The 14,129-nt window shown below is 46.6% G+C and overlaps 2 protein-coding genes across 5 annotated transcripts in view; one reads left to right on the top strand and one right to left on the bottom strand.

Moving 5' to 3' along the window:
- The window catches only part of MOGAT1 (monoacylglycerol O-acyltransferase 1), a 42,054-nt gene extending 39,191 nt beyond the window's left edge, over positions 1–2,863 (bottom strand). For 3 of the 4 annotated variants that reach the window (XR_006220944.1, XM_007086230.2, XM_042995449.1), the window contains exon 1: positions 2,680–2,863. Coding sequence is in view for 2 of the 4 variants with exons in the window: in XM_007086230.2 (XP_007086292.2) it covers positions 2,680–2,773 (94 nt within the window). In the remaining 2 variants the exon portion in view is untranslated. The remainder of the gene's footprint in view (positions 1–2,679) is intronic. The other variant, XM_042995451.1, reaches the window with a different exon arrangement.
- An 8,392-nt stretch (positions 2,864–11,255) lies between these two features.
- The window catches only part of FARSB (phenylalanyl-tRNA synthetase subunit beta), a 74,322-nt gene continuing 71,448 nt past the window's right edge, over positions 11,256–14,129 (top strand). Inside the window, exons 1-2 of the mRNA XM_007099306.3 lie at positions 11,256–12,298; positions 13,147–13,344. Of these exons, the coding sequence (XP_007099368.2) occupies positions 13,287–13,344 (58 nt within the window). The 5' untranslated portion in view covers positions 11,256–12,298; positions 13,147–13,286. The remainder of the gene's footprint in view (positions 12,299–13,146; positions 13,345–14,129) is intronic.

Below are 14,129 nucleotides of genomic sequence, written 5' to 3'. Positions count from 1 at the left end.
GAACATTAAAGAAAAAAAAACATAAACAAAAAACCAAAAAACAAAACCAAATGCAATACAAAGGTCTTGTTGAGAACCTTGTTCAGATATATCACCAAAGTGTATTTTTGACACGGTTCAGAAAATACGAACTTAGTTTAAATGATTTTAAGCAGGATTGCCTGGGTGACTCAGTCGGTTAAGCATCTCTCAGTTTCGCCTCAGGTCATGATCTCACGGTTCATGAGTTCAAGCCCCTCACTGGGCTCTGCACTGGCAGTGTGGAGCCTGCTCAGGGTTCTCTCTCTCTCCCTCTCTCTCTGCCCCTCCCCTACTCATCCTGTTTCTGTCACTCTCAAAATAAATAAATAAACTGAAAAATTTTTTAAATGATTTTAAACAATTATTATGCCACATATGTACTCTGATTATGTAAAAAAGATACTTAATTCTATATCTCCGTACTAAAATATTTAGGATTAAAATATAACAACGTGCTTTGTCTTAAAACGTTTTTGCAAAACAACTGATGAAACGAATACGGCAAATTGTCAAAATAATTATAAATCCAGGTAATGGGTAAATGAGAGTTCACACACTTCTATTTTTTGTATGTCTGAAATTTTTCCAAATAAAATTATCAAAATATATAACACAAAGTCATATGCTCCTAGTAACACAAAAGTCAAATGCGCGCAACGACTTTTTATGGTCTGTCTATGCAGACATTTAAATGGTCTGCAAGTCAGTCTAGTCCGACTCAAATTAGGAATCATTGGTCATGCCTGAGTCACTAGTCCACGCACAATTAACACCTGTGGCTCCACCCGCTATGTAGAGCCATGTGACCTTGAGCAACTTCACCTCTGAGCTCCCTCCTCTGTAAGATGAGTGCAGGGGTAGCTCCTACCTCGCAGGGCTGCTGTGAGGGTGACATGGGTTAATACAACTAGCGACCCATGGGACGGACAGCTTCCCCTCTGGGTGACAGAGTGAGACAGTCATTCAACAAGTATTTGTTTCATACCTTCCGTGGGCTCGGCACGTGCTGAGTGTTCCCGCACTGAGCCGGTGGACAGGGATGGTAATGCGGACCTTTCTCGAGTAACCGCAGACATACACAGACACGAGCAATGACAAACACGAGAAAAGGACGACAGGCTACCAGAGAGGAGCTGATTGACCAGCAGGGAAGATCGTCTCCAAGTTCAAGCCATACATGTGGGCAGCAGAGTGGTTAAGGCAGGGACTCTGGGTAGAATACTTAGGTTTCCATCCAGCTTCTCCACCTCCCACTGTGCGTGACCTTGAACAATTTACTTCACCTCTTCGTCTCCTCATCTGTCCAACGAGGGCAGAAATGAACAGTCCTTTACCTCACAGGGTCGTGGTGAAGGCCGAACAGTTAATAGTGTAGGGTGCTTAGAATGGGATCTGGAACGTACTGTGCCCTAATGTGTTTGTTGTTACCTCGATGGTTCAGCGCAAAATGGAGTATCATGCTACCACCCCTGTCTCCGTTTGGCCTGCGAGGACTTCATGAGCTAACGTTTTGAAGTTCCTTTTTCAGGAAACCCTAGCTGTACAGCAGAGTGCGTATATGCGCACACACAGTTACATATTTACAGAGACACGCACATACTGACGCGTGGGCTCCGTTCTGTAACAAATGAATTAAGACGTTCTGGGGAGAGAGCCTGGGCGTCTGCGTTTTTTTTACAAGCTCTTCCAGTGTTTCCCATGTGCAACCAGGGTCGAGAACCACTGATCTAGGCATTCAAAACTGTGAAACCATTTCAAAAGTGTAGACGTCTACAGTGCAGTGGGCTTATTACTACTGATCGCACTGCAGCCTCAACGTACAACCTGTCAGCTCCTTATAGCACACAAGTGACCTTAGCCTTCAGAAGAGTGCACGTTCTCCATAATTCCCCCCTCCTCTCATACCATCCCCCATCTACTCCAATCGCTGGACAAACATCCAGGGGAGAAAAAGGGGCTCAGGTAAGCCACCCTGCTCTATCTAGCGACTGACTCACGTGCCCTTTCCAGATGGGATCAACTTGGGAACCCACTAGAACCCCTTGAGTCGAGTTATTTACATACAGAAGCCACCCAACCCAACTCAACCCAGTCTATCTAGTACAAAGGTGCCTTTCGGCACCCGGATGACCTTAAACACAGAAAAGTCAACAAGGCAGTTGGTCACGAGGGTGGGAAGAGGACGGAATCAGGCTGTAAATAATCGGGCGCTGGTTTTCCTTTCACGAATCGACAGTTCAAGAAAAAGAGTTTAGCAACTTCTGAGGGGCTACAGTGCAATGTTCCATGGCTGGATTGGGTCCTGGTTATATTTGGGTATGTCCATTTGCCAAAATTCATCTGTATGCCTATCATCTTTGCCTTTTATGGTAGGTAAGCTACGCCTCAATCAAAAAGACAAAAAAAGCACAGGTTAAAACAGTTGGCAAACAGTCGTTCGTTCGCTACGAGGTTCACACGGGGAGAGAAACCAAAAAGGAGAGTCCCAAGTTAGCTCGAACTCCCTCCTTGACCCGTTTGCTCTGGCTTAGGCGGAAGAAGGGCTGGAATCTCAGCTCGTCCTTGGCCAAGGACTGACCGCGAGGGAGGAAACGGAGCCCCCCGCACTGCGGCGTCTGGCCTGGGTCTCGCGCGGCCGGGAGCGCGCGGGGTCCTTACCGAGCAGGAGGAAGGACAGGACCCACTGCAGCACCGCGGCCGTCTGCAGCCGCCGCGCCAGCGGGATGTTCAGCGGCGCAAACTCGACCTTCATGGTCCCGCGCGGGAGGGGACTGCGCCGACCGCGGGCGCTTCGAACCTGGTGGCTCCGCGGCGCGTGGGAGGAGCGTGCGGCCGGATCCGGGCCCCGCGCCGGACACCCCCGGGGGCGGAAAGAGGGGGACGGGCGGCGGCCGCGGAGCAGGCGGGGGCAGAACTTCGTCCGGGGGTGGGGCGCGAGGGCTGAGGCTGGGGGCTGCCAATCGCGCGCGCCCGGGCCCCAGTGCAGCTGGCGCGCCCGGGGCGCATTGGCTGGCGCGCCGCGGCGCTGGGGAGAGCGCGCCGCTTTGGGCACTAGGGGTGGCCAGAGGGGTCAGCTGGCCGCCCGTCGGAGCTCGGCAGCGTGGGCTCCGGCAGCCTTGCGGAGGACCTGGGATCTCCACCGGGATCTATTGTTCGGCTGATCGATCACCTTCAGCATCCGCCCTTAAACCCACCCCTTCCTCCGAACTCTCTGAGGCTAGGGAAGTGTTGGTTCAAAGGTTCGCCTACCAGGTGGAAGGAGGTGCGGGACGTAGCTTCTCTGGTCGCAGGGTACTCTTGTGTTTACTGGTCTGTATCCCCTCCACCACCCCCATAAACCCCGAGGAAAGGGGGGGGCGGGGAGAAGGGAACAGGGGTTTGGTCTCCTCACTTGGGTACTCAGATCTCTACACTAGTCCTGGAAACCTTTCGCTTAATCATTTATTCAACAGATATTGACTGAATATCTACCACATGCCAGGAACCATTGTGTCCCTGCGTATACACCTGGTAACCCAGTCGCGCGTTCATTCTGCTCTCAGAGAGCATGGATTATGGGCAGAGACAAACATTAAGCAAAATAACCACACAATTGAGTGTACAACTGCAAAGTGAAACCCTACTGTGAATGACTGAAGGAAGGTTCTTAGGACTTAGACTGGAGGTCAGGGAAGTCACTGAACAAGTGACCTTGACTGGAGCTATAAAGGTGGATCTAGTTAACTGAGGGAGTCGTCCAGGCAAAGAAGCACATGTGCAAAGGTCCTGGAGCTGAAACTCAAAACTAATATAGTGGGAGCTCAGGTAACAGGGAGATTAGGGTGGAATGAGGCAAAAATGGCAGCCAAAGGCCAGATCCTTGCAAGGCTGTGTTTAGGGTTCAAGTCTTGACGCTAAAACTTGCCGCTGAAGGGTTTCAGTTTGATGCATTAAATGGATAGATTCTCAATAATTGCCTAATCCTTGTGAGGACCTGCTACATTTTTTTTTATATGAAATTTATTGCCAAATTGGTTTCCATACAACACCCAGTGCTCATCTCAACAGGTGCCCTCCTCAATGCCCATCACCCACCCCCCTCTCCCTCCCTCCCTTTTCTTTATAAATATTAGTTAATGTGTAGTGGGACAACTCCAATTGGCAAGTGGCTGTCCAGTCATTGCTAGAACAGATCTGCAACAGGACAAATCAACAAAGTTGACTCGCCATCACCACCATGCGCCTTTCTCCATCAACATTTTACTGGAAAGTTGGATAAGAAACAAATACTACAAAGTAGTGCAGAGTTGTTTGTGACTTTATGTATACAAAACTTGCTGGTTTGGGGTTTTTGTTTTTGTTTTTTTCCTAGTTGAGGAATCACTTTCTTCTCATTTAGACTTCTTCCCTGAACCTTCCCCCGGTGCTAACGGGGATACTATGAGAACACTCTCCGACATTGTGGGGAGCCCTTCACGCATCCTAGAGCAATCCTGTGAAAGAAGCATTGGCTTTTCAAGGGAAGCATTTTCAAGAATTTCAAGGACATCCAAGCCCAATGTCACTCAGCTGGCAGAGTGGAGCAGCTTCAAATACAGTTTTGTCTCAAACCTAGAGAGAAGAGCCATCCCTTCAGTAAATGAATGTCACATAGAACAAAGGATTGCTGAGTGCTTGCTTTGCCCTGGTGTTGATGACCAAAGTAAATGAAGACATGGTCTCTGAGCATTAGAGCATTCTGTCATTGGTTATTTATGAAAAGGCTTCTGCCAGGCACAAGGTTGAAAATAAATACGGGCTAGATCTCGCGGTCTGTGGGTTCGAGCCCCACGTTGGGCTCTGTGCTCACAGCGCGGAGCCTGGAGCCTGGAGCCTGCTTCAGATTCTGTTGACTCCCTGTCTCTCTGCCCCTCCCCCGCTTGTGCGAGCGAGCACGCTCGCGCTCTCTCTCTCTCAAAAATAAGTAAACATTAAAAATTTAAATAAAATAAATGGTAGGATTGGTTAATTAGTTGAATTCACAGTTTCCTCGTAAATGAGAAGCGCAAGGCCTCCAGACTCCTACTAATCAAGTAGTAGGACTACTGAGTCGAGTTTTTGTCACCTTCCCAGGCCCTCAGCTAGTAGAAAATAGCCATCATAGCCTAGCACGACACACTGCAGCAAAGCATGGCCCCACCAGGGCTCAGTTGGTGTAACAGCCTCTCACCATTTTAGAAGCAACTATTAGATCACTCATTCAGTATTCAGCACATTCCTTTGTGTATATATTATGTCCCAGGTTATTGTAGCCAAATGATTACTGGAATTAAATGGTGAGAAAGTTTTCATTTATTGAGCTATTCAAAACAATGCTTCTCTATGAGTTTTGTTGATTTCTGGAACTGAAGTTGACATGAAAACACCAACCGTAAACATTATCTTTCTTAGCCCCATGTTTCATGGAATGGGGAGCTGAGAGCAGAGAAATTAAGGGATTTGCCCAGGATAACCCAGCCAGTTACTGACAAGGAATAGACCCAGCTCTCTTCATAGCCATACTAAAACAGAGGAGGAGAAGCAAGGTGGTATGAGATAATGGTTTCAAACTTGTATTTTAGCAGGGGAGTTTTTTTCAACCTTCAAAGAACTCTGACTTCTAGAAGAGATCCAAGTGAATCTGCTCTAAGTGGAAAAGAAGTGACCTTCTCAGCATCTCCCTCCTTCCCAAAGTGGCTGTATTTTTAGCAAAATGAAATTGACATTAAACAGTTACAGAAGCTCTGAGGGTTTGCAAAACCCAGGTTGGAAACTACTGTTTGTTTGGCTATTTGTGTGTGTGTGGGGGGGGGGGCATCCTAATATCTGGAAAAATACAGAGTTTGAATGGGGTTGCAGTTAAAAAAACCATATAATGTCAACATTACTGAGTGGTTAGCACCTAGCAACTACTGTGTCCATACTTTTTGGTGTTGTGTGATTTAAACCTCATAATAATAGCACTCCGGTTTAGGTACGATTATCTTTTACCACTGTGCCAACTGAGACTACAGGTGAAACTAATTGGTCATCTAGTAAGTAGTAGAACCAAGTTGCTGTGTTTTGAAAATAGGTTTGGGGGCGCCTGGGTGGCTCAGTCCGTTGAGCGTCCAACTTCGGTTCAGGTCATGATCTCACGGCTCGTGAGTTCGAGCCCGTCGTCGAGCTCTGCGCTGACAGCTCAGAGCCCGGACTCTGCTTTGGATTCCGTGTCTCCCTCCCTCTGTCTCTCTCTCAAGAATAAATAAAACACTGAAAAGAAAGAAAATAGGTTTGTCTGATTCCAGAGCCTGAGCACATAACTGCCATACTGAGCTTTTCCTTTTCTAATTTTATTCATTTTAGAGAGAGAGAGCGTGCATGGGAAAGGGATAGAGAGAGAGAAAATCCCAAGCAGGCTCCACATTCAGCATGGAGCCCGAAGTAGGGCTCAGTCCCCTGACCCTGGGATCATGATCTGAGCCTACATCAAGAGTCTGACGCTAACCAACTGAGCCACCCAGGCTCCCCTGAGCTGTTCCTTAAATGATATCGCAAGGAAGGAAGGGAATGTCATTGAAATAGAGAAGTCATGGAACAATGAGCAGAAGAATCAGAGGACAAAGTGTGTCATAGTTTAGGCTGGGATTATTCGATCAACAAATATTTACCAACCACATTCTGTATGCCTGGCATTGGGTATATGCGAGTGAATAAAACATACATAAAATTTTTAAAATTCAACAAAAATATATCAGACCCCTCTGCTGTGGCAAGTCTTGATGAGATCATGTGGATAGAAATCAACACTGTCCTGCTTGGAGATCTGATTCCACCAACCAAGGATGGTTCCCCTTTCTAGTCCTCAACTCTAGTTAAGAAGAAGATGACAGTTCCGATTGCCTCATAGGTTACAAAAGCCTACTCGTGGAAATGAATAACTTAAACATCACTTCCTTGTTCTATTATTTTTTTTCTGTGCATTTCATGACAGCTAATTTCTACTAACTGGAAGAGAATGATGTTTTTCCATAACACGACATTCTACCGTAACCTAAGTCAATATGTTCCTGTTTTTAAGTTTGAAAAGGAAATAGTATTCTTCCTGGATTGACAGTTCTCAGAGGGGATAGTTTAGGAGAAAGGTCACTTTTCCAGTTTTCATAAGGTGCATTCATCATAAAGGTAAATATTCTCTCTGTCACTCTCTCGCTCTCTCTCTCTACATACATACACACCCATGAAACTCAAACATCCTGGTTACCATAATTCATTGGGAGTGACCAGATCTGGTTAAAGTTGATAGAAGGCCATCATTATGGTAGTTTCAGTCGAATGTTCTTCAGGAAGTTCTGTTTTTTAACACTCTTTTGAACTAAGTTAAAGACATTGGTTATGGACCCTCTGTATTCTTATGGTCCTCTCAACTGATCTGAGCAATCTGCCCAGTGCTCTGGGCAGAGATGCAGGAGTCTTGCCCGAGATAGTGAGGCTCTATAGCCATCGTGATTTCTCTTCTCATGACCCTCACCCACACCTTCTGTTTGCACTTGGCCTGGAAACCTATGAGGTTCCAGCAACCCAAGTGAGGGAGGAATGAGGAGAAAGAGACTGGAATGATCTGCTACCCACCTGGGGCCAGGGTCAGGTCCTGAAAGAGGCAGTCGGCAGGGTCCAAAAGCAATGTATTTGGAGTTGTGGCACAGCACAGCCCACGACTTCCAGTTCCAAGAAGGGCCAATCCAATGGATGGTCTTGCACTCACGTTTGTATCTTTCTAGTTGTTTATGGCTACTCGTATATGACCTGTTAATTATGCTGGCCTATTGTTATTACTTTTTTTCTTCAAACACATGCAATTACCCCAGTCTTAGCTGCTATCGTTGGTCCCCTAGATTATTGCAGCCTCTTACCTGACCTCCCCACCTTGAGTTTGGCCCTCTGATCTAACACTCCTAATTCCGTGTACACAATGTACTCAAAGTGGTCTTTCCAGAAGACTTCATTGATCGTGTTATTTCTCTGCTTAAAATCTTGGAGTTTCCCCTCATTGTTCTGAAGATAAAGTCCGAACTCTTTGATGTAGTTTTGGGCCCTGCATTATAGGGCATCTACCGACCTCTTGAGTCTCAGGTGTAACCCTCTACCGTTCATGCTTTAAGCCATCTGAACTTCATGCAGTTAAACAACCAAATTTCAGGAAGAGGAGGGAGACACCTGGGGCTTGAGAACAACCATTTAAATGCTTCTAGGTTTCTCTCCACTCTCTGTTCTCTTGGTGTCAGTATCATTTTATCTCATCACAGGTTATTTTCTCTGAGTGGTGGGAAACATGGCCACCAGTGGCTCCAGACTCGTACCTTAGCTGCTTCCACCATTAAATAAAATGGACCTCCTCAGGTTCCCTGTGGTCCCAAGTCCAAGATCCAGGTTGGATCAGGTGCTTATCCCTGGTAGACTGGCATGAGATACAGGGTTCCATTGCTTTAACATGGTGACACAAAGGTTTAACCTTGTGCTGTGAGAAATAAGGCATCCTAGGCAGATTCACCCAAGTTTCCTCAATCATAATGAGTTAGAAGAGAGAAATGAAGGAGTTTAGGTCAATTTAAGTATTTTGGGCCTGGGTAACTTGGTGGATGGTGGTGACTTCGAAAAGGATAGGAAAAACACGAAGGAAGAGTTTAGGGGTAAGGAGAAAGTTCCGTTTTTGAGTATGACATGCCAGCCTGTTGGCCACCCAGGTGCAGATGTTCAGAAGTTGGTAAGAAACGTGCACAGAAGAGAGAGATGGGCTGGAGGTTAGAATGGGGGCCATCTGTGTTTAGATAGTAGTGGAAATGAGACTGTTTGGGGAGAAGATCACCAGACATAACTCTGGAGGGAATCCTATACTGAAGAAAGGGAAAGGGGAGTGTGCGAGGTACAGGAGGCCATGAGAGTTAATATTTATCACATGCTAAACCCTACCATGAACTACTGCTCTTAAAATTTGCATAACCGGGGCGCCTGGGTGGCTCAGTCGGTTAAGCGTCTGACTTCAGCTCAGGTCACGATCTCGAGGTCAGTGAGTTCGAGCCCCGCGTCGGGCTCTGGGCTGATGGCTCAGAGCCTGGAGCCTGCTTCGGATTCTGTGTCTCCCTCTCTCTCTGCCCCTCCCCCGTTCATGCTCTGTCTCTCTCTGTCTCAAAAATAAATAAACGTTAAAAAAAAAAAGTTTAAAAAAAATTTGCATAACCATCCTATGGTATGCCAATGATGGACATATTATTGTCACCTTCATTTTATAAGGAACTGAGGCTCATCAATAATCAGCACTTGGTTCAAGGTCTCAGTGAGCAGTAAATGCAAGGTTTGCATCTGTTATTATAGAACTGTCACCACTACAGTGTATTGTCTCTCGCAGAGAGCTAGTAGAAAAATCCAGGGAGCTAAACAGAGGCATCTGGAGTCAGGAAAACTAAGAAAGGAGAATTTCTAGAATGAGGGGATGGTCAATAATATAAAGTGTCTATCAAGTTTATTTCTAAAATACAATTTATGATGACCACTGGTTTGACAACTGGGAAGTCAGTGCCAATCAACCTGACTGGGCAGGTCTAGCAGGCCTTCTTGGTTCTAGATAGATCCGTCGGTAGAAACCCAAGAAGAAAGATGGGCTTTGATCTTGTCCTAAAAGTTTCAGGGTAACCTACAAAGGGGTTAGTGTCCTGGAAATTTACAGGAAAGACATACAAGGTTTTAGCCAGAACAGAACCAGTTTGGGATGCACCACAATTAAAACAAGGCCCCTCATGGTAAATTGTATCATCTACAACCTGAGCTTACAGCGCTGTCTCAGCCTACTGGAGGCATCAACTTGAGTTTTACTAAGCTTAATGCCAGGGCAAATTTATAGTCTCAGATCACTGGGCTGTTACCTTGAGTATAAACATCTAATATTCACAGGGTGCTTGGCAGGTTTCAAATTGTTTCCAAATGCGTTGTCCTCACAGCCATCCACTGAGGTTCTGTCTCCAATTTATGGATGAGGAAACTGAGGCTGGGATTGGACAAATGTTTGTTTTGGGCATACCCCTTGAAACTATATGCTGTTGTAGTGTGAAATGTCATAGGCATAATACTGCATTTTTAAGTGCGGGAAGGATTGCAGACCTCATAGCTTCTCTTTCTCAGTTGCTGCTCAACCCATAAGCCTAACAGGAAAGTGGCACAATCATTTCAGAAACTTTCACTGTGTGTTACACATTTTACAGGCAAAAACAATCGTGCTCGCCCAGATCTACGCAGGCTCTCCTGTCACGTGGCAACGGAAGAACTGGATTGTCTACACATGTCTGAGGAGGCAGAGGAACTGCACATGACTGTGTTCTATAGGAACCTTGTAGTTTTTTCCCTCATAACAAAAATATACTTGCTAATTACAGTTCTGTTAAATACAAAGGGTACAGTGAAGGAAATAATCTCACCATCTAAAGACAACTACTGTTAAGAAAAAAATTAAGGGGGTAGCTCAGTTGGTTGAATTTCTGCTCGGGTCATGATCTCATAGTTGTGAGATCAAGCCCCGCATCAGGGTCAGCATGGAGTGTGGAGCCTGCTAGGGATTATTTCTCTCTGCCTCTTCCCCACTTGTGCCTGTGTGCGCGCTCTTTCTCAAAATAAGTAAACTTAAAAAAAAAAAGAATTATATTTGAGACTAAAGTGGAAAAAATAATAATGATCACATGTCTTGTTTCCAGTTTAGGTTTTTTGGTTTTTGGGTTTTTTTTACAACGAACAATGTAACACTGAACATTTTTATTTGCTCACCTGGGGCACCTGGGTGAGAGTTTCTCAGAGAAATATTCCTGGGAGTTTAATGGCAGTAGGGTATGCACAGGTTCTGCTGTTCTAAGTAAGGCCCTATTTTCCAAAGCTTATACTTCCAATTCTTGCCAACATTTAATTTGGTCAGACTTTCACATTTTTATCAGTCTGGTAGGGGTGAAAATGTATTTCCTTATGGGGCACCTGGGTGGCTCAGTTGGTTGAGTGTCCAACTCTTGATTTCGGCTCCAGTCATGATCTCACGGTATATGAGTTCAAGCCTTGCGTTGGGCTCTGTGCTGACAGCTGTGGAGCCTGCTTGGGATTCTGTGTGTCCCTCTCTCTCTGCCCCTCCCCCACATGCTCACTTTCTGAAAATAAATAAAACATTAAAAAATATTTCATTATAATTTGAACTTGTATTTCCCTAATTTCCAATGGAAGGAGGACTTTTTGTGTGTGTATTGGCCAGTCCATCTTTTGTTTCTAGGAAATGCTGCCATCTCATTCTTGCTCTCCAGCTGGCTTTAAAATTAGACAAAAGAGGCACCTCCCTACAATTTGTGATATACACTCTCGTTTTCCACGTGTCTTTCCTATCAGTCAGCTGAGCACCTGTCATGAACACTGGTGTTCTAGTTTTCTCTTTTCCGTTAGAATCCTCTAAACATTCAGTCCTAGCAAAGGTACAAAGGATGAAAAAGCAGGATGGACGCATTGGGGGATACAGGGAGATGAGAACAGAATTCCCCTGGTGGTTTGAGACAAACAGGAAACTGACTAGGATAGATGATAATGACAGCCGCCTTACTTCTAGGGCCTAGGACTTAAGCATGTTAATCATTTATGAGCATTCCTGATCCTTAGGATAATTCTCTAAGGTGTATATTATCCCTGTTTCGTAGATAAGGAAAGTGAGGTTCAGAGGCAACAGAACACTTTGGGGTTCCCAGAGGAGAGCAGGTCAGCATGCAATAATTTATGAAGTCCTTTATTTGTTAATTGAGAGCTGAGTACCAATTTGGCAGAAGATTTTGTTGGGCATGATGTTTGCTATTGACCTCTGCCAATCGGTTATGTTGGGCACTGGGAAGGGATTGCCCGCAGTCATGGAGGGAAACTAATACAGTGAAAACTTGCTTGATGGTAGTCAGAGAGGCCTAAGTTCCACTCCCTACTGCCTCCCACCTGAATGGCTTTGGAGGCCTCACTCACTAAATACTAGAAAGGATAAAGGCAGGTCTCCCTCATGAAAACGCCTCAGCTCTGCCTTGAGAGGTGAGTGACTCCATTTGTGCCTCAGTCTCACCATCTGTAAAATGGGAATAATGGGTGCCTACGTTTGTATATTAGTTTCCTGTGACAAGTAACCATGAACTTGGTGGGTTAAAACAACAAATTAATTCTCTCACAGTTGGAAGCCAGAAGTCCAAAATCAGTTTCACTTGGCCAAAATCAAAGTGTGTGTAGACCCTCCAGGCCTGCTCCAGAGGTAAGGGAGAGTCCATCATTGTTTCTGGTGGCTGCTGGCATTCCTTGACTCGTGGCTGCATCATCACAATCTCTGCCCTCACGGTTATACTGCCGGCCCCTCTGCTGTTTCTGTCAAATGTCCTTGTGCCTCCCTCTTCAAATGATGCATGTGATTGCATTTAGGGCCCATTCTGATAATCCAGGATAATCTCTCCATCCCCAAATCCTTAATCTGCAAATACTTTCCAGATGAGGTGACATTTACAGGGGCCAAGAGTTAGGACCTGATATCTTTGGGGGCCTCTATTCAGCCTATTACATTTAGGGTTGTCATAAAGAGGAAATCCGCTACTGATGGCGGAGGACTGAGCACAGTATCCGCCAGCAGACAGCACTGCCTAACCATCAGTTTGTCTCTTTTTCTAAAAATGTCTCTAAGACCCTGTGTCTTAAAGGGCTGCTGCAAGGCTCAAACCTAGAGTACAAGGGAGACTGTACGTAAGCGCGAAGATTGAAGCCCAAACTGCGGCCTGACGGTTTCTCCAGATCCCACAGCTCAGATTTGCACATTTTTCTCCGTAGGCTGTCAGAGACCCCTCCCGCTCATCTCCTCACCTCCCCAGGGAGAGGATGCTCCACCTCCAGGCCCCGCCCCCGACGTGCCTCCCCTTGTGCCCCTCCCACTAGTTTGGCGTCCTCCGCCCATAGTGGGTTGGAGGCGTGAGGGCCTTTGCAATCTGCCTATTCTACTGCCTATCAAATCGTAGCACGTTGTCTCCAATGTTGTCTCCTTTCTCAGCCTGCACGTTATTCATACCACGCATATGGATTTAAGGAGTTTAACTGTCGCAATTTACGTGCCTCCAGATGAAAAACGAGGCAGAAGCTGTTGGGAGCCGACTGGCAATATTGAAGGGAGCCCGCACAAGAGGGAGCCGGGTCCTACGTGCCTCGCGCGCTGAGCCCCGGCCGGTTCACCGCGCAGGCGCAGTAGATCCCGACTCGCCATGCCGACTGTCAGCGTGAAGCGGGATTTGCTCTTCCGAGCCCTGGGTCGGACCTACAGTAAGTGCGGGCGCCGTGGCCTGGCTTTGTGCCTCTGCTCCGAGGCTGGGACCCCCCCCCTCCCCCCTTCAAAAGGCCTTCGTGAGAACGTTCACGCTGCCCGCCAGGTTTTGGCCTCGGGTGGTCCGGGTAGAGACGGGGATGTCTGGCGGTCGAAGCGGCCGGGCTGGGCTGAAATAGCCTCTCCCAGCCCGCCTTGCCAGGGCTGGTGTTGCATCATTCGCACGTGCCAAGCTGGCCATGTCATTCGTTCAGCAGTCTCACATGGAGCATCTGTTGCGTGCTTCGTGTCAGGGGATAGAATAGGAATGAAGCTCTGGGTTGCATCCCGAGTGCAGCTAGTTGAGCGCGACAAGAAGAGCTCTGTAGGAACAACATTTATGAGGCATTAGGGGGTAGAAGCTTGAGCAGGAAGTGGTGGCATTCTATCTTACTTTATTAATGTTTTTTGAGCACCTGTTAGGTGCCAGGCGCTGTTCCTGGCGCTTTGGGAATACAGCGGTGCGCATGACACGTAAGGCCCCCGTTCACGTTCTGATGACGGAGGCAGACAATAATTAACCAGCACACTAATGAACTGATTCTGGATTATGTTAAAGGCTATCGGGGAAACAAAAATACTGTGCTAAGAACAACGTTAGATAGGATAGTAACACCTGAGACCTGAATGACGACGAGGAGTCTTTACCGGGCGGGCTCAGTCTTCATGCTACACTTGGTGTCTTTTTTAGTTCTGAAAACATCCCCATTTAGAAAAGGGAGGAAACAGTGCAAGTCATCAGCGG

Source organism: Panthera tigris, chromosome C1 (genome assembly GCF_018350195.1).
Source record: "Panthera tigris isolate Pti1 chromosome C1, P.tigris_Pti1_mat1.1, whole genome shotgun sequence".
Taxonomy (NCBI): Eukaryota; Metazoa; Chordata; class Mammalia; order Carnivora; family Felidae; genus Panthera; species Panthera tigris.
The sequence above is the reverse complement of the archived record's forward strand: the minus strand, read 5'-3'. Positions and strand labels throughout refer to the sequence as shown.